The sequence below is a fragment of the Pipistrellus hanaki genome, assembly GCF_964339955.1.
Source record: "Pipistrellus hanaki genome assembly, chromosome: 9".
NCBI lineage: Eukaryota > Metazoa > Chordata > Mammalia > Chiroptera > Vespertilionidae > Pipistrellus > Pipistrellus hanaki.
In genome coordinates, this window is record NC_140511.1 from 46,117,750 (window position 1) to 46,136,414 (window position 18,665).

At 49.3% G+C, this 18,665-nt stretch overlaps 1 protein-coding gene across 1 annotated transcript in view; it reads left to right on the forward strand.

The window, feature by feature from the left end:
* The first annotated feature begins 3,904 nt into the window (after window positions 1-3,904).
* The window catches only part of DNHD1 (dynein heavy chain domain 1), a 56,902-nt gene continuing 42,141 nt past the window's right edge, over window positions 3,905-18,665 (forward strand). Inside the window, 7 exon segments of the mRNA XM_084895673.1 lie at window positions 3,905-3,973; window positions 4,290-5,088; window positions 8,877-9,047; window positions 12,002-12,202; window positions 12,294-12,404; window positions 14,549-14,705; window positions 18,389-18,643. Of these exon segments, the coding sequence (XP_084751799.1) occupies window positions 3,910-3,973; window positions 4,290-5,088; window positions 8,877-9,047; window positions 12,002-12,202; window positions 12,294-12,404; window positions 14,549-14,705; window positions 18,389-18,643 (1,758 nt within the window). The 5' untranslated portion in view covers window positions 3,905-3,909.

Genomic DNA, 18,665 nt, shown 5'->3' on the forward strand with positions numbered 1-18,665 from the left:
TGGGGATGTGCCTGCAACCAAGGTACATGCCCTTGACTGGAATTGAACCCTGGACCCTTCAGTCTGCAGGCCAACGCTCTGTCCACTGAGCCACACCGGTTTTGGCAAATGGAAGAAAATGGGATATGAAAGAGCGTAGGAGGTTAGAAAGTCTGAGATAGTCTTTGCACAGAATGAACTGACAAAAGAAACAAGTAGAATTTTAGGTGGTGTTGAGGGCTCAGTAGATGTTACTGAACAGAATTCCCTTCTGTCCTTGTCTATCTGCAAAACCAGTGCATTTGTGTGTGTGTTTGTTTGTTTGTTTTTATTAATCCTCATTGAAGGTTCCCCCCCCCCCCATTGATTTTTAGAGAGAGTGGAAGGGAGGGGAAAAGACAGAGAGGAACAATGACGGGTTGCCTCCCACACCTGTCTTTGCAACCAGGGTACATGCCCTTGACTGGAATCAAACCTGCAGACTCAGTCCACGGGCTGACATTCTAATCACTGAGCAAAACTGACTAGCGCTGGGAAACCATTGTTTTAAGCCGGCCTTCAGTTTTAAGGCCTACTGCAACTCTGAGACTCTTCTTTGTCCTGTCTAGAAGGATTGCCCTTACACTTATTTATGCCGTCACTGAACACTATTATGACTTGTTCATCATTATGTCAACAGCACTCTGTAGAGTGCCATGAACAACAACAAAAACACATAGCTAATCCATATCATTTCAGCAAGTGGTTATTATCCACCAGGCTCTGTTCTGAGCATTGTATATACATTAATTCGTTTAGTCTCACAACAAACCTACAGGTAGATACTGTGATTATCATCTTCATTTTACAAAAAAAAAAAAAAAAAAAAAAAAAAAATGAAACAGGTAAAACATCCCACAGCTAGTAAGTAGTGAAGTCAGGTGTTCAATCCAGGCATCTGACTTGAATCTATCCTTTTTCACTTATGAAGATTGCTATATAATTTATGCATTTGTTCCACAAATATTTCCTGATCACCTACTCTTAGTGCCTAGTACGGGGGCTGGGGAGAGAGCAGAGAACAATCAGAATCTGCCACCACAGAAGTTATTCTTCTAGTCAGGGAAACAGATAGTGAGCAATTGGATATTTATAAGGGATGGTAATAAGTGCTATGGAAAAACTAATGCAGGTTAAGAAGGATAAGGAAGGTGGGGAGAGTTGTTTTATATTAATTAGGTCGTCAGAGAGGAACTTAATCATGTGTTCTCTGAGCAGAGAGTTGAAAGGAGGGAATAAGCCTCATGTCCCTCTGGACGAAGAATGTTCACTGTGGTTTAAGCCTCTAGTTGTCCCCAGTATCCATTGTCCCCTTCTTTCTTTACTAGTAGAACCCCTGACTTTTCCAAAATAAAGATTTGTAATTAACAAAATAAACTGAGGTGGAGGAAGGCTAGGTAAGGGGGGGAGGGGGGAGACATGTAATACTTTCAACAATAAAGATTTTTTTAAAAATATATTTTATTGATTTTTTACAGAGAAGAAGGGAGAGAGACAGAGAGCTAGAAACATCGATGAGAGAGAAACATCGACCAGCTGCCTCTTGCACACCCCCTACTGGGGATGTGACCAGTTGCCTCTTGCACACCCCCTACTGGGGATGTGCCCGCAACCAAGGTACATGCCCTTGACAGGAATCGAACCGGGGACCTTTCAGTCCGCAGACTGACGCTCTACCACTGAGCCAAACCGGTTTCGGCAATAAAGATTTTTTAAAAAGAAAATATTTACATTTTTGGAGCTTTCCTAGAAGTTAGGTGTGTCTGTGTGATTGAATGATGTATGCATTGCCAGACTGCGCTCTTAAAAGTAAGGGCATGCTTTCTCCTTTCTCTATTTCCCCATCTCACTAGTTGGGATGGGCCTAGCAGCTATGGTGGAAAACTCTCTTGGACCTTGCAGATCAGGACCATTTCTTTGGAGAAGCAGAACAACTAACTAAAAGGCTGACATATTAGTCCTGAAGTGGTTATAGTTGGACAGTTATGTGAGAGAGAAAAAAGTGAACTATCATATCAAAGTAATGGTATATTTTGGTCTTTTTGTTATTATAGTATATGTGTGGTAGGAAGAATTTTAAGATGGTCCGCAAGGCCCTACCTGGTTTGGCTCAGTAGATAGAGCATCAGCCTATAGACTGAAGGGTCCCAGGTTCAATTCCAGTCGAGGGCACAAGCTGGGATTGTGGGTTCAAACCCTAGTAGGAGTCATGCAGGAGGCTGCCAATCAATGATTCTCTCTCATCATTGATGTTTCTCTCTCTCCCTCTCCCTCTCTGAAATGTTAAAAAAAAAAAAAAAAAAAAAGAAAGAAAGAAAGAAAGAAAGAAAGAAAGAAAGAAAGATGGTCCACAAGATTTCCCACTCCCTGCGTACATACCCTACCCTGCATAATCCCTAGAACTTTGAGTTTACTTCTGTAATTAGTTTATATTATATGGCATACGTGACTGTAGGAAAGGGAGATTATCTGATGGTGGGCCTGACCTAATCACATGAACTCTTAAGAGCAGGAAGTATTCTTTGGCTGGTTGCAGAAGAGGACATCAAAAATATTTGAAGCATGAGAAGTGCTTGAAGAACAGTTGCTGGCTTAACGATGGAGGGGGCATATAGCAAGCCTCTAGGACTTGAGAGTGGCCCCTGGCTAATGGCCAGGAAGGAACTTGGGACCTCAGTCCTACAACCACAAGGAATTGAATCCTGTCAATAACAGGAATGATCTTAGACCAAGGTTATAGCCCTTAAAGTAGTGAGAATGAGTTGGATTATGGGTATTTTTGAGGCTACAGCCAACAAAATTTGCAGGATGAGACATGGGATGTGGGGATTGGAGGGGGAAGAGAGGGAGAAAAGTCAGAGGTGACTCCAAGGTTTTAATCTGAGCAACTGGAAAAACTGCCTTGCCATTTCCTGAGACGGGGAAGACCGGGAAAGAAACAGCAGGTTTCTTTGGGGCAGAGGGAGAAAGAGTAGGGGGCAGTGAGGAGTCTGGTTTGGGACATTTAAAGTTTCTAAATGTGAGCTATTCCTCAGACATCCAAGCGGAGACATTGAATAGCACTATTTTTGTTTTAATCATTCAGCCCCAGCTCCACCCCCTATTTTGAGCTTGTTGTGATCAAGACTTTTGTCTTGCTAGGGGTTGGGAGTAGGGGGGTGGGACAGGTGGATATGGCGGAGGTGGTAGTGGTGGGGGGCGGGGAGGATTGGGAGAGTCTCAAAGATAGGTGGTTGGTGCCTGACTCTGATTTAGCCGCTCAGCGAATCCACAGGCGCAAGGATTACACCAGCTAAGCCGACCCTCCAAGCACGGTCGGCCTGGCCCTGCCCGCTCATCTCTGCGAATCCGGCCTGGGACCCCATCCTCCTGGGACCCCATCCTCCCCGGCGCTCCAGGCGGCAGCGCTGAGCCTCACGCGGGGGCTCTAGTAACCGTTCTAACCCCTGCGAGGAGCCGGACCCGCTTCCCTTCCCCGGGGGGGACCCCGCTCGGCTGTCCCCGGGGAGGCCCCCTCCTCACACGCTCCCAGGGACCCCTCCTTCCTTCTCTCCCCCCCGCCTCCTCCTCCCGCCAGTCGCCGCCCCTCCCGACAAGCCTCTCTCCGTGGCCGCTCCTGCCCGGTGCTCAGCGGCCCTGCAGCGCAGAGAGGACCGGGCTTTGCCGGCTCCCGTGCCGACCCGCTCCCCCTCCTCCTCCGAGGGTCACAGGCTCCACCCCAGGGACGGCTCCTCCGTTCCAGAGGTTGTTGGGGCGCGTTTTCCGTGTGTATCTGCAGAGGTCACAGGCCTGTGTGTCTGCCAGTCTCCCTGCGTGCGGGTGGCTGTGAGCAATGGTCTGTGCCCGGGAGCCAAGTTCAAGTTGGTCCGTTTGCCCAACAGGTGCTCCGTGATGAAACCTCACCGGCAGCTCTTTCTCCCTTCCCTCACCTTTCCTCCTGTACCCTTCCGGCCAGGTGAGGGGGCAGGGGCCCGGCTGGTGGGAAGGAACCTGTGCAGGGAGGCCCCCACCTCTGTCCTGGGGGGGGGGGGGGAGGAAAGGGGGGAGGGCGGTGGAAGGTGGGTTCGAACCAGAGTCTCTGCGGAGGCTGTAGGTAGGGTTGAGGGTCCCAGGAAAGACCCTCTGCTGGCCTGACTCTGCCCTGCAGCTCCCATTTCCCTGTTCTAAGTCCCTCCTCTCTTCCTCCCCCAACCCCTTGACCCTGACCATCCCTAGACCAGAGCCTAAGGCCCTTGTCTTCTCTTGCTCCTTTCCTGGGCTGGGCGGAGCAGGTGAGGCCCAGCAGCCGGGAACCTGGAACTGGCAGGCGGAGCCTGCGCAGTGGGCAGGGTCAATTCGCCAGCAGTTGGATGCCCAGCTCCTTGTGGTCTCGGAGACGAGGGCAGAAGACGCATCTCCTCCCGAAGAGGCATCGTGGTACGATGCCCTGAAGGCTGAGTTACAGCAGAAGCGTCAGGGGCAGTTCCTGCAGGCAGTGACTCAGGCTCTGCCGGGCCTGCGGCTCCTGGTCACCGAGCTCCGCACCCTGTTCTCGGCCGTGCTCCAGGAGGGCAGCCTGGCGGCCTGGCACTACCTGCACGAAGTGCTGCGCCTGCTGCCTCCCTACCAGGCCCTGCTAGTGGGCCACCTGGACTTGCTGCCCTTCCTGGAGCAGCTGTACCGCTGGGCACCCTGGGTCCAAGCCCAGCTCCAGCTGGACCTGCTCGATGCCATAGACCAGGCCTTTCCCCGGGACACCTCTTTGTTAGAGAGCGCCTCCCACGTGGACTGCCGTCTTGGGAAGCAGAGGCCCCATCCTGGGCCCCTGCTCCCAGCATGCCCTTTTGTGCGGGCCAGGAGGAGTGGGCAGCAAGGCGAGGAGCAGTTGGCCACGTGGCTGCGACCCCTGACTCTGCCTGAGCTGCAGCACAGCCTGGGCATTGTGGGTGTCGAGGTGGCTCAGAATGAGGCCCAGTGGCGAGATGGCCTCGGCCTCCTGCCCTTGGCACTGGCCACGGACATCCCGGTTCAGTATGCAAGCGATGGCATTGACGACGTAGGAGAGGAGTCTGTTGGAAGAAGAAAGACCAAGTAAGTGGGGGACTCAGGCTGGGGTTCTGAGCGGAGCAGAGAAAGAAGCCAGGTTATGGGTGCCTCCTGGGGGGTGTGGTTGTCAAAAGGCAGCTCTCTGTTGATTTTAGTGATTAGCCTAACCCAAGCCAACCCGGTGTGAGGCTGCTCCTCTTCATAAAATAAAATAAAATAAAATAAAATAAAATAAAATAAAATAAAATAAAATAAAATAAAATGAATAAATAGAATAAAATAAATAGAATAGAATAGAATAAAAAATATATATTATTGATTTCAGAGAGGAAGGGAGAGGGAGAGAGAGAGAGAAACATCAACGATGAGAGCGAATCATTGATCAGCTGCCTCCTGCACTCCCTGTACTGGGGATCAAGCCTGCAACCCAGGCATGTGCCCTTGGCTGGAATCGAACCTGGGACCCTTCAGTCCACAGGCTGATCCTGTATCTACTGAGCCAGACAAGGACTCCTCTCTTCTTCTTGGTCTGCAAAATTAACACAAAATTAAAATGCAGAAACGTATGAAAATCAAGTCGGTTATGAGGAAGCCAAAGCTTCAGAGGACAGCTTGAGTTTCTCAGATGGTGCTGGAAGCCTCCTTGGTTTTTTCTCACTCATTCATAATCCCTGAGCCTGGCCTCTGGGCCGCCCTAGTGTTGGGTGCTAGATGCTGCGTACAGGTCTTCCCCTCGGGATGTTTCTGGGTGAGTGCTTGTCTGGAGGCCTTTCCACTCATGTCAGCATGAGCTAAGCCATCTCCGGGGCAGCTTCAAGTTGCCAGCGCTGCCAGAGGGGACTTTTCTGATCCTTCCAGGGTCTTCTTCCTGCCTTGCCAGTGTGGGTATCCTGGCCCCTCTAGTGATGACCCCCCTCCCCCTTTACCCCCTTCTCCCACTCTGGCTCTTACTGTTTTCTTCAGGATTTCGGAATGCCAACAGAGACCTCCTTTTCTGAGAACTCTCTAACTCTAGTCTTGGAATCCCTCCCCAATTCTCTGGATTGATTTTCATATATATATATATGTATATGTATGTATGTGTATATATATATATATATATATATATATATATATATATATATAAAAGCCTAAGTGACCATTAGGACTGGACCATCAGAAGACTGGCTGGTGCACTGACTACCAGGAGGCAGACGCTCAATGCAGGAGCTGCCCCCTGGTGGTCAGTGTGCTCTCACAGCCAACCTCCTAGGGTCTCTCCCCATGAGGACTGGAGGAGACAGCCCGATTGGCCCTGATCGCTGGCCAGGCTGAGGGACCCCACCCATGCACAAATTCATGCACTGAACCTCCTGGTTCATAGGTTAATGCTCAATCCCTGGGCCATGCTGGCTGGTCATGGGTTGATTTTCTAAGTGCTTTGCAGCTTATGCGTGACACATTCATGATCTGGTTAGTTTTGCCTTTAATCTAGCTCGACTTTGTCAGTGTTTGCTCTAAGGTAGTAACAACTGGGTCAGGTTTTCCCTGAAGTCTCAGAGCCCTCATGGTGGACAGAGAGGCAGGCCCCCGGAAGCCCTGATGGCAGGTGGCCAGCGCCTACAATTTATGCCTTGAATAACCCCGGCTGGCTTCCCTTCACACTGTGCCTCCCTCCGGGTAGGTTTCCTTTCCGGGGGGAACTTAACTGAAGTGAAAATGGGCTGAGATGTAGGGAAGGGATCGAGTTTTCTCTGCCCTCTCTCGGGCCTGGCGGCAAACCTCGGAGGCCTAGCTAACGTGGCTTCATTTGCATGAAGTTTTCCAGGACTGGTCTCTAAGACATTGGTTCATTCAATATGGATGATGGATGTTTAACATATAGGAGGAGCTGCTAGATGCTGAGGATACAAAAGTGAACAAGATGGACTCCATCTCCTCCCTTGAGTCTTATAGCTTAGTTAGGGGGGGTAAATGCTATATAAGTTGATACAAGGAACATATAATTACAAATTGTGCTAAGCGCTATAAAATCTGGCTGCTCCTCGTGTGTGTGTGTGTGTTTGTGTGTGTGCAGCCAGGGGAAAGCACATCAGAGGAGGAGGAGGTTGGTGAGAGCCCTTTTTGGTGGGATTGTGTGAGGAGGAAGCCAGACTGCAGTGCCTTCAGGAGTGAACGGGAGGTGAAGTAGAAATCACATTTTACTTATTCTTTTGTGATGTCTGGCTTGAAAGGGAGGGAGATACAGTAGGACAGAAGATTGAAAAAAAAATGGTGTCTGGGCTGAACTCTTAAAAAAAAAAAAAGGGGGGGGGGGGAGCCGAAACCGGTTTGGCTCAGTGGATAGAGCGTCGGCCTGAGGACTGGAAGGTCCCGGGTTCGATTCCGGTCAAGGACATGTACTGTGATTGCAGGCACATCCCTGGTGGGGGCTGTGCAGGAGGCGGCTGGTCGATGTTTCTCTCTCATCGACGTTTCTAGCTCTCTATCCCTCGCCCTTCCTCTCTATAAGAAATCAATAAAATATATTTTAAAAAAAAGGGGGGGGGGAAGAGATGTACATAGTCCTTAAGACAGTGCTTGAGAAGTGGGTGTTCGAGAAATATATGTATAAATATAGGCTGAATAAACATAGGCTAATGATAAGGATAACAGGTTAGGGGACAGGGGATCCACAGTACAAATGAAGAAAGGACACCCCTTCCTCTCAAACTGGGGGACAAGTTTGGCACGGGAGCACGTACAGATAAATGCGCGGGAAGGCAGCTGAATGTGGGGTAGTTAGTCCACGGCTGAAAGCCTCAGTTTCCTCTGGGCAGAGAAGGGAGGGGCTGGGCAGCGTTGGGCACAGGGTGGGGGTTGGCGGAGGCCCGGCCAGCAGCTGAGGACACAGAAAGAGACAGCTGTCTGAGGGCTGCTCCTAAGACATCAGAGCAGAGCGATCCCACAGCGGAGACTGGACACCGGGAACACGGAAAGAAGCCAGAATGCCTGGTTCTGCGATCTTCTGAACCCACTTAGATCACAGAGGACTTTCACTGTTAAGGAAGTGAACCTTCAATAGCAGTTACACCGCTGTAAGGACGTCCCGACCCAACCTCAAGGTCCTAAACCCTATTGTTGATACGAACCTTAGAATAGGATAGTACTGTGTTTGGATCAATTAGCAACACCGGTCTACTTTGACTGGTTAAGTCTAAGTTTAATTATTCAGAGGTGTGTGTGTGTGTGTGTGTGTGTGTGTGCGCACTTGAGGTCACTCCAACCAAAGCCATTCATCCAGGTAAAATTTTTCATGTTCGTTGTGTTGACTGGTGTGGTAGAAGTGCAAGAAGATGGAGGGAGGGGGGGTTGAAGGATGCACCCTTGGGTCCTGGCTGGAATGGAAAGGATATGAAGCTGGAGGTTGGGAAGAGCAAGGAAGAGTCACAGGCATGGAGATCAGGTAGGGTCGGGGAGCGGGTATAATGGGAGCAGAGATAGGAGCTCTAGAAGGTTAGGAAGGCTGCCAGAGGGGAGAAATCCAGGGCGTGGGCATGCAAGGCGATGAGCTGGGGAAATAAGAGTACCCCCCTTCCTTTTACTCAGTACTGCAGATACCTACTTCACAGGAGAAGCAGTCAGTCTGGAGGGACTGGCCATTCATCAGAGAGGAAGGACTGGTCTGTGCGCACGTCCGTGTGAACGCAGTTGCCACGGACTGGGTGTGCTCCCGTAGGTGGCAGAAAGGCCCAGGCAGTGCCACCCCGGGTCCTCTCAGCACCGGTGTGACCCAGCTCCTCCTCTCACGGCCAACAGTGGCACCCTGACTCCCTTTGCCCTGCCTCGTCTCTCCTGACTTTATTCTCATCCAGGTCTCGGCTTGGCTCTGAAGTTTCTGGAAGGACCTTCCAAAAGGGCAGCACTGGCAGCTTCCTTCCGACTTCCGTCCAGGGGAGCCAGGCGATGGCCCTTCTGAAGACAGAGAGGTACCTGGAGAAGATCCACTTCCTCTACCTTAATGTGGCCCCTAGCCGGCACTTCAGGTAAGAGCCTAACCCTAGACCTCAGCTCCTTCCACTCCCTGGTTTCCTCCCATGTCCTCTCTCCACCCTCTCTGCTCTCCTGCACTTTCTCCCCCCACCCCCACACACCACCCTCATTTCTCCTGTCTCCCAGTATCCCGCTCCCTTCCCTTCACCTCAGCCTCAGGGCCTTTTGTCCAGAGTCATGCTTTTCCACCTTTGGCTCTGTCTGCTTTATTCTACCCCAGAAAGGAATTTAGTGGTGACCTCTCCACACTCCAGTGCATGAATCGGGTGTTTGTTTAAGTCTTTGTAGTGTCAGGGAAGTTTTGTGTTTCCCAAAGCATCCTGCTCCTGAGACGGAACCAAAGTCTGCCCTCCTTTAACAATTACCTCTCAGTCCCAGCCTGATCTCTGAGGCCATAAAAACAAGTCTCCTCCTCCCACATGGCTCCGGAGGCATTCATTCACATTCCTCCATTAGATCCAAATCGCTCATATTTTCAAAAGCCCCGTTCAAGTCCCATCTCTTCTCAGAAGTAATAATAATAATTGCCATTAATTGAGCTTTCCTATATACCAGGCATTGCGTTAATAAGCCCAAGAGGTGTGTTATTTAAGGCTCACTGCATTATTTCCGTTTGTGAGATGAGTAGATTGATATATAGGATGACTTTCTCAAAGCCATCGTGGTGGAAATAGAACTTACCCCTAGGACTGTCTTAATTTATTTATTTTTAATATATTTTTATTGATTTCAGAAAGGAAAGAATAGGGAGAGATAGAAACATCAATGATGACAGAGAATCGCTGATTGGCTGCCTTCTGTACGCCCCATCCTGGAGATCGAGCCCGCAACCTAGGCATGTGCCCTGACTGGGAATTGAACTGTGACCCCTTGGTTCATAGGCCGAACACTGAGCCACATGGGCCGGGCTGGACTGGCCCATGCTTTTAAGCAGTATCTGAGCATCTTATTTTCATATACACCGATCTCTTTCTCCTGGACTTACATAGCACTATTGATCTACACCATCCATTCGTTTACCGATCAATTCATTAACAAACGTTCACTGAGAGCACTGGGCCAGTTATTAAGCCATTCTGTCTTGGTTCTCATTTTACTCTTCTCTCCCTGCTTTGTGATACTTGGGCTGAGACTGTGAGCTTCACTTCTCATTTTTCAGCTGGCCTCGTGTTAGGCTTGGTTAAAGGGGATGCTGGGAGCAGGCTGGACTGCAGGAGAAGAGGAGAAGGCCTTTCTCCTTCCTTTGCTTGCTCTTCCTGTCAGCCTTGCACCAGGCTGCTTCACCCCAGCAGCAGCCGGCACTTCCTGCCGCAGCCTCTTCGTGATCCGGGGAGGTGCCAGCCAGGTGGTACCTTCCCATCAGAATTCCAAGTCGCAACTCTGCGAGGCCCCTCCTCCAAAATACGTACGTACTGGTAGCCGCCAGGAAATTCAACTTCCAACTCTACAACCCCTCCTCCAAGCTCACAGCTTCTAAGACCCTAAACATCTTTCCTTTGCTGCTCTAGTGCTGGCACTGGCACCCATTTCCTGCAGTCATGATCTCTGCATTACCTTAGTGTTCCTTGTTTGCTTTCTCAGTTCTCTGATACTAAAAATCACATTCTCACCCTGACTGATATGGTTTAATGGTTGGAGCATCTGCCCACACACCTAAGGGTCTTGGGTTCAAGCCCAATCAAGGGCACATACCTGGGTTGCTGGTTCAATTCCCAACCCCAGTCAGGGCACATGAGGGAGGCAGCTGATCAATGTGTTTCATTTACATCAATGTTTCTCCCCCCCCCCTTCTACTCTCTACAAAATCAATGGGGAAAATGCCCTCATATGAGGATTAAAAAAACAAAACACACACACACACACACACACACACACACACACACACACACACACATTCTCTCTATTGGATTCACTTTGTTGTACTGTCTACTGTGGTTTCGGTTTTCCTGATTCCTGATGGGACCCTGACAGATACAGTACTTGGTATCATGAGTAGTCCCAGGAAATGAGCTCCTTGCCAATGGGAAATATTAGTGGGATATTAATAATCCATGGCATGTAGTGCCATCACAAATAATGAAAATGATCACTTTTCATTTGGTGGAATGTGATGAGCTACCTACTGCCACCTAGTGGCGGCTACGCATGACTGTCTGGCAGTAACATTAGTAATGGTAATGCTGTGGGATGAGATGCCGATTGGCCTTGGTGGGAAGCTAAGGAGTTTACTGCACCAGGATACCGCTGTTATATGGCTACTTGCAAATTGTCTTGAAGGCGGAGTGTAGGTGCATGTCTCCGCAGGAAGAGGATGTAGTGGGGTTGTCGGGTAGCTCTGGAAGCGCCTTGTTCATGAGGTGGCCGCTTTCCTCTTTTTGGCCCGTGGCTAGTCTTCTCGTCGCCCCTTGCATTTCCCCATTCTCAATTACTCCAAGTGGCATTCCGTGATTATCTCTGATGTTGTTTCAGTGTGTAGAGATATATGAACTTTATCATTTCCAAGCTGCACATTTTTCCCCACATTTCAAAACCTCTGAATTGCAAAGCATCTCACAGATGGATGGAGTATCATATTGGGAGCATTTTTTTTTTCTTCATTAAAAAAACACTGCCTCTTACAATGAATGGCAATCTTCTATCTGATGGGGGATGTAAGATATCCAGGTCTGAAGAGATGAACTTGGAATTGTCTGGGTGCCTCTCTTTTTCTTTCCATCTATCCTTGGCTTCTATTTCTTTTTAATAATAGTTGACCCATCTGTCTATTTTGAAGATCATTCTGCTATTTATTATAATATCATTCCTCTTCCCTCTTCTTCCTGCCTCCTTTAAAAATAAAAAAATAAAAATCTCCCCTTCCTTGGTACCTTCCTGAAGCCTGCACAAGTTCCCGGTTATTTATTTTTTATTTTTTTAAATAAATATTTATTGAGCCCCCTTTTTAAAGGCCCTACAGCCTGGTGGTGGTGCCACCAGACAAGGTGAACCCTGAGCACTACATCTTCTCACCCTTTGGGATCCTGCACGTGCATCCTGAGGCCACCGAGGCAATGACGCTGGGTGCCTGGCACCGCCACTTCGTCCTCTGGCAACACCTCCAGCTCATTCCGTTCTTCAAGAATTGCCTCTTACGCAAGGCCTGGGCCCGGTAGGCGTTGGTGGGTGTGGGGTGGGGTAGGGGCCGGTGATGCAGAGAGCAAGCTGCATGTGGCCGCTGCTCCCTCCGATCCGATCCGCAGCTGGAGGAAGATGGTGAAGTTCCGGCGGCTGTGCCGGTGCCGGGCGTTCCTGGGGCAGCACCTGCTCTTCGCCGTGCCCCACTTCGGAGTGGCGCTGCTCCACATCAGCAGGTGAGGGCTTCAGAGCGCAGCTTCACTGGGCTTCTAAAAACCACTTTTAGAAAGAAAAGAAAAAAAAAGAAAAAAAGAAAAAAAAGCCGCCAAAACCGGTTTGGGTCAGTGGATAGAGCTTCGGCCTGCGGACTGAAAAGTCCCAGGTTCGATTCCGGTCAAGGGCATGTGCCTTGGTTGTGGGCACATCCCCAGTCGGGGGTGTGCAGGAGGCAGTTGGTCGATGTTTCTCTCTCATTGACGTTTCTAGCTCTCTATCTCTTTCCCTTCCTCTCTGTAAAAAAAAAAAAAAAAATTAATAAAATATATTTAAAGAAAAAGGAGTAACATGTTCCTTGTAGAAAATTTGGAAAATACAAAGAAGCACGAAGGAAAATCAGTTTTAATCCCTCCACCCATAAGTAACCACTATGAACATTTTGTTGCATATTCTTCTATCTTGTTTTCTACCTCACATACAACCGTGATCAGACTTTACATATTGTTAAGTAACTCGTTTTGTGTTTGCTTGTTTGTTTGTTTGTTTTTAACCTTTGAATAACATATTCTGAACATATATCACTGTGTACTTAGGCATTCCTACATCAGGTTACCCCAGGTCACACCGTTATTAAGTATCACATCGGGGGATCGAGCTCAGGTGTTTGACTCCACAGTGTCACTTGGGTTCTTTCTCTGGGAAAGCTTAGTTGCCTCTTCCATTTTCGGTACGCTCTTGCGTTCTCTGCTCTCCTCAGCCACTCCGATTATCTCCTGCGACAGGAGTCGCAATCTCAAACGCCTAATGGCCCCCAACAGGAGCTGTGGAAGAACTGCAGTGGGTTAGAATATGACCCAGGGTGGGGACTGGGAGCTGGAGATGGCTTTGGAAGAGAACCCTCGTGCTCGGTTCTCGTGGGCGGTTGCCGTCGGGAACAGAGAGGTCCAGCGTGCCAGCCACCTTATTTTTCAGGATTTCCTGGAAATCCACATTTTGTGGTAAAATCTCTTAATTTTATCTGGTTAGCTCGCGTTCTTATGAAAACGCCCGTTCAGCGGCCCGGGGGCCGCCAGTTTGTAGCCTATACACTGGACATCCCCCCGCCTGGCCTACTCAGCGTGGTGTTAGTGAACAGCCTAGGGCTTGGAGGCTGGACTGACCCGGATTTAAGTCCTGGACGCTAGCAAGGGGCTTGACTCTTTGAGCCTCAGTTTCTTGGCCTGAGTAGAGATACAGATTTCTGCTACACAGCTGTGGTGAGAATTAAATGAGATTGGGAATATAAAGTACCATGTTCAGTGCCTCATAATAGGTACCGAATAAATGACACCCATTAGGACCATCCTCGGCTCATTGGAGATCTTTCATATCTCTCTCTCCCTCTCTCCCTCTCTCTCTCTCTCTCTCCCCCCTTTAAGGAGGTTTAGAGGTGTGGTATTTTCAGGGTGGGTGGTGGGGAATGGATAACAGAAGTGGATTCCTCTGGAATAGTCAGCCTATAGGGGAGTGGCAGGTCCATCACCTTTTTTTTAATATATTTTTTTAATTGATGTCAGAGAGAGAGAGAGAGAGAGAGAGAGAGAGAGAGAGAGAGAGGGAGAAACATCATGAGAGAGAATCATCGGTCGGCTGCCTCCCACACATCCCCCACTGGGGATCGAGCCAACCAACCAGGAACGTGCCCTCCACCGGAATCGAATCTGGGACCCCTCAGTCAGCAGGCCGATGCTCTGCCCTCTGAGCCACACCAGCCAGGCAGGATCATCACCTTTCATCTTTAAACTCCCCTGTCCATTTAGACCTTCTGGGCCCTCAGCTTCCCCTGGTCCAAGGCGGAAGCCTCTGCAGTCTCTCCGCCTCAGTCAGACCTTGGGCTCCATTTGACCCTTCCTCCTGGCAGAAAGGTCACTCAGGGTGAACATTTGCACATGCCCCAGGCCTCTCCCGAAGAATTCCCCAGCCAGCAACTTCCTGGGCTTGGATTCTTCCAAAGAACTCTCCAGAGGGAGCTGTTGGTCACGGGGGGGGGGGGGGGGGGGGGGGGATATTATAATCTTTCTAAACCTTTGCTCCTTCTGAGGTGAGCTGAGCTGGTAAGAGGTCAAATCTGTCCCAGGAGAGAGGGCTGAGCAGCGGCTCTGACCAGCGTGGCCCTTGATTCCAGGCTTCTGCAGGAGCTGCACACTGTGTCCTGGCTCCCCCAGGAGCTGGACCAGGGCTACGAGCTGCTGGACCTGCAGCGGGCTCTTGCCCAGGAGAACCACAGGGCCCTGCAGCTGCTCTCTCGCTGCCTGCGCCTCTGCAAGTCCATCCTTAACCTGGTAAGAGGCTCCAGGGTATTGTGACCCCTTTCTCCAAGCTGAGCTGCCAGAGTCCCAGCCCCCTCTTGGCTTGAGCTTCTGCTGGGATGGCCGGCGTGGCCTGGGCTCTGCAGTTGGCTCAGCCGTTGTTCTGCCCGGCAACAGCAGCCTCCGCCCCGGGCTGGCTGGACCAGTAACAGGTGGGCAGAGACTTGGACTCAGCGGTTCCCTGAGGGTTGGTCCTGGCCTGGAGCAGGGAGGAGGAGAAGGAACATAACAACATCTATTTTCCAGTTGTTTGTGCCAGGGGCACTAGGGAATTTGAGAGTTGGAATCCTGATCTCTCATACTGCTTGGCTTATCTTCGAACCAGTCTTGGGACTTTGGCTGGTGCCGTGGCTAGTAGAAGCACCCAAAGGCGGCATCCTTCCTAACGTGGCCTACTTTGCATCCGCGGTGCACGCCCCCTGCCGAGGGGCCTGGGTGGCCCTGCGGTGTGCTTGCCTCTTCCCCGTGACCTGTCATCATGGTTTTTTGTCCGTTATGTGGGGATGGATGACTTACAAAGTTCTCCGGCAAATCGCCATCTGTAGATAGTCCGGTTCTGAGAGAGAGGGCCCCCCAGATTTTGTGAAAATGAGAAATGGTGTGAAGGAGGCCCTTGGTGCGTTCATACGGGGAAATGGTCTTTAGCCTCCTGGCAACCATAGCGGGACCTGGCAGTGCCCGGAACTGAATGGGGCGAAAGGTGCTCCATGGCCTTTCCCTCCCTCCAGTTCCTACTTCCACCTTTGTTTCCATGTTATGAAACTAGTTATAACCTTCTTATAGTTAGTAGTTTATATATAGATATATAGATGTATAGATGTATAGTATATAGATGTATAGATGATATGTAGATATATAGATATATAGATATATAGATATATAGATATATAGATATGGATATGGATCTATATATTTTTTTTTCACCCAAGGATATTTTCTCCATTGATTTTTAGAGAGAGTGTAAGAGAGGGAGAGACCGAGAGAGAGAGAGATAAACATTGATGTGAGAGAAACACATCAATCGGTTGCTTTCCTGGCAGGTATTGAGCCCGTAACCAAGGTATGTGCCCTTGACCAGAATGGAACCCAGAGCCCCTCAGTCCTTGGGCCCTAGTGCTCATTGTAGGTTATGCTGTATAGTAGGTGCTCAGTGAGTATTTGTTGAATGAATGAATGAATGAATGTCAAGTGTGAATTTGTATGCATATCTTTCTCTCAAGTAATGTAAGAACCTTAGCACTCTCCTAATTTCCTTCCTCTCCTCTTTCTCTCTTCACCCTCTACCCGATCTATTGTACTCATATTAACATCTGTTGGAATTTAAATTGGTTTCTTTTGAACATTCTTGTTTTGCAGCCTGCCCATTTAGAATTAACAATATGTTTCACAAATTTCTGTGCTCATTAAATCTACTCGTAGACCATTTCATCCTCTTGTATTCATTTATTTCTCTGTCAGAAATATACTATCGTTACTGGGTTTGGTTGTTTGTTTAAGAGAAAATCTGTAAATAGTAAAGGTGTGGAGTGTGTATATATCTAAAAATACCTTTACATTCTCAAACGTCAACGATACTGTGGCTAGATTCAGAATTCCCATTTTAAAAAAATGTCCTCAGAACTTTGAAGATACTGCCCCTAATGCAAGGTGACAAATTTCTTTTAGAAATATTTATGGTGGCCGAAACCAGTTTGGCTCAGTGGATGGAGCATCGGCCTGCAGACTGAAATGTCTAGGGTTTGATTCCGGTCAAGGGCATGTACCTTGGTTGTGGGCACATCCCCAGTAGGGGGTGTGCAAGAGGCAGCTGATCGATGATTCTCTCTCATCAATGTTTCTTATCCCTCTCTCTTCCTCTCTGTAAAAAAATCAATAATATATATATATATATATATATATATATATATATATATATATATATATATATATATAAATATTTACTGTGGAACTGCCAGTGCCCGGCATTGGCAATAGAGAAGTAAAATGTGTGCCGGAGGCCTCCTCCTCCAAGATTTCACAGCGCCGCGGGCGAGTCACACAAGTAACTAGACAATGAAGAGGCCCTGGGCTTGGCCCTGAAGTGGGCAGCACTCAGTGCTGAGAACACTTTTTTCTTCATGTTCCATTTTGTTTGTTTGTTGAAAGTATTACATGTCTCCTTCCCCCCGCGCCCCCCCCCGCCCCCCGACAATAACCCTCCCTCCCCCGCCCCTCCCCCCCATGTCACTCCTATCCCCAAGGGCAAGCCCCTACCACCCCAGTGTCTGTGTCCATTGCTCATGCTAATATGTATGCACACAAGTCCTTTGGTTGATCTCTAACGCCCCCGCCTTCTCCCCAAGGTCTCACGGTCTGCTCAGTGCCACCTTGTCTCTGGATCCACTTTTGTTCATCAGTTTATGTTGATCGTTATATCCCACATATAAGTGAGATCATGTGATATTTACCTTTCTCCGACTGGCTTATTTCGCTTAGCATAATGCTTTGAGAGCATTTTTTAATATATATATATATATATATATATATATATATATATATATATATTTTTATTGATTTCAGAGAGAGAGAGAGGGAGAGAAACATTATTGATGAGAGAGAATCATTGATCAGCTGCCTCTTGACACCCCCTACTAGAGATCAAGTCTAGTAGCTCTGACCAGGAATGGAACCCTGACCTCCTGGTTCATGGATGGATGTTCAATCACTGAGCCACACTGGCCGAGCAGTATTGAGAGCATTGCTGGAGCACAGACGAGGCTGTCTCGCCAAGTCTGAGGGCACGTGTGTATGTGTGATATGCCTGGCTTAAGCCACAACCACCTATGTCTGGGTTTCAGAAGATTTCGATTTGAGCTGAGGATTAGCAGAAAGCAGCTCACAGTCACCAGTTCGTTTTAATTACAAGCTCTATGGAGCGTCAAAAAGGACAAAAGAGCAACAAGGACAAAATGTCCATTGGGCCAAGAATATCTTTCTGGTATCTCCCCTCTGCTCCTCAACAAGACGGGCCCCGAGAGCTGGTACCTGTCAGCAGCCTTTGTGGAATGGGGCCCCTCCCAGATGTGAGACGAACCCACAGAGAGGCTCCCAGACTTTTATCTCACAGAAAGTCTGAGTCAGTACCCAGAGACAGCTTCTGCTCTCACAGAAGGCAGTGTTCTGCTGTCAGCAGGCCACGCCACCCAGCCCAGTGATTTGAGTCCACATCCTGGAACTATTGTGGCCTTACCAACCTTTCTCCTCTTCTGTCTAACCTGTGCCATGTGGACCTCCCTGTTTACACCTGCACAGATTTCCCTGCTTGAGTTCCACCCTCGAGGCTTTTCGTAGACAGGCCTGGCCTCTCAATATAGATCCTCAATTTCACTTCTTCCCTGGTCACTTAAAGAGGTCTGGGGCTATCTCCACCAAAAAGCAGCCCGCCGTGTGTAAATCTAGGTTCTAGGGTTCTGGCTCCAGGACCTGAGCATTTTGCACAGACTAGTAGGTCACCAGTTTGCTCTCTCTCCCTCATTCCCACCCAAGATAAGAGACCCCAACATGGGCCTGTGTCCTGACCCGGGAATCGAACCCTGACCTCCTGTTTCAGCCACTGAGCCACCCCGGCTGGGCCATCCCTCTTTCTCCAGTGAGTTTTCCACTCTCTGGGCTGGCAGGTTCACGAGGATACGTATCAGATGCAACAGGGCCTGCAGGAGCGCGTGAGGAACTGCGAGAGGATCCGAACAGACCAAGGCTCCATATACCTGAAGAAGCTGCAGGGCCAGCAGCTGGCGCAGAGGCTGAAGCGAGTGGAGACCTGGCTGCTGCAGCTGGGACAGCTGGCCCGCCTGGTGCACTACATGGTTTGCCAGAACGTCGTGTCGATCATAGAGGAGAAGATAACCGCCTTTGTGGCCAACACCCTGAAAGTGAGGCGGTGGTTGGCGGCAT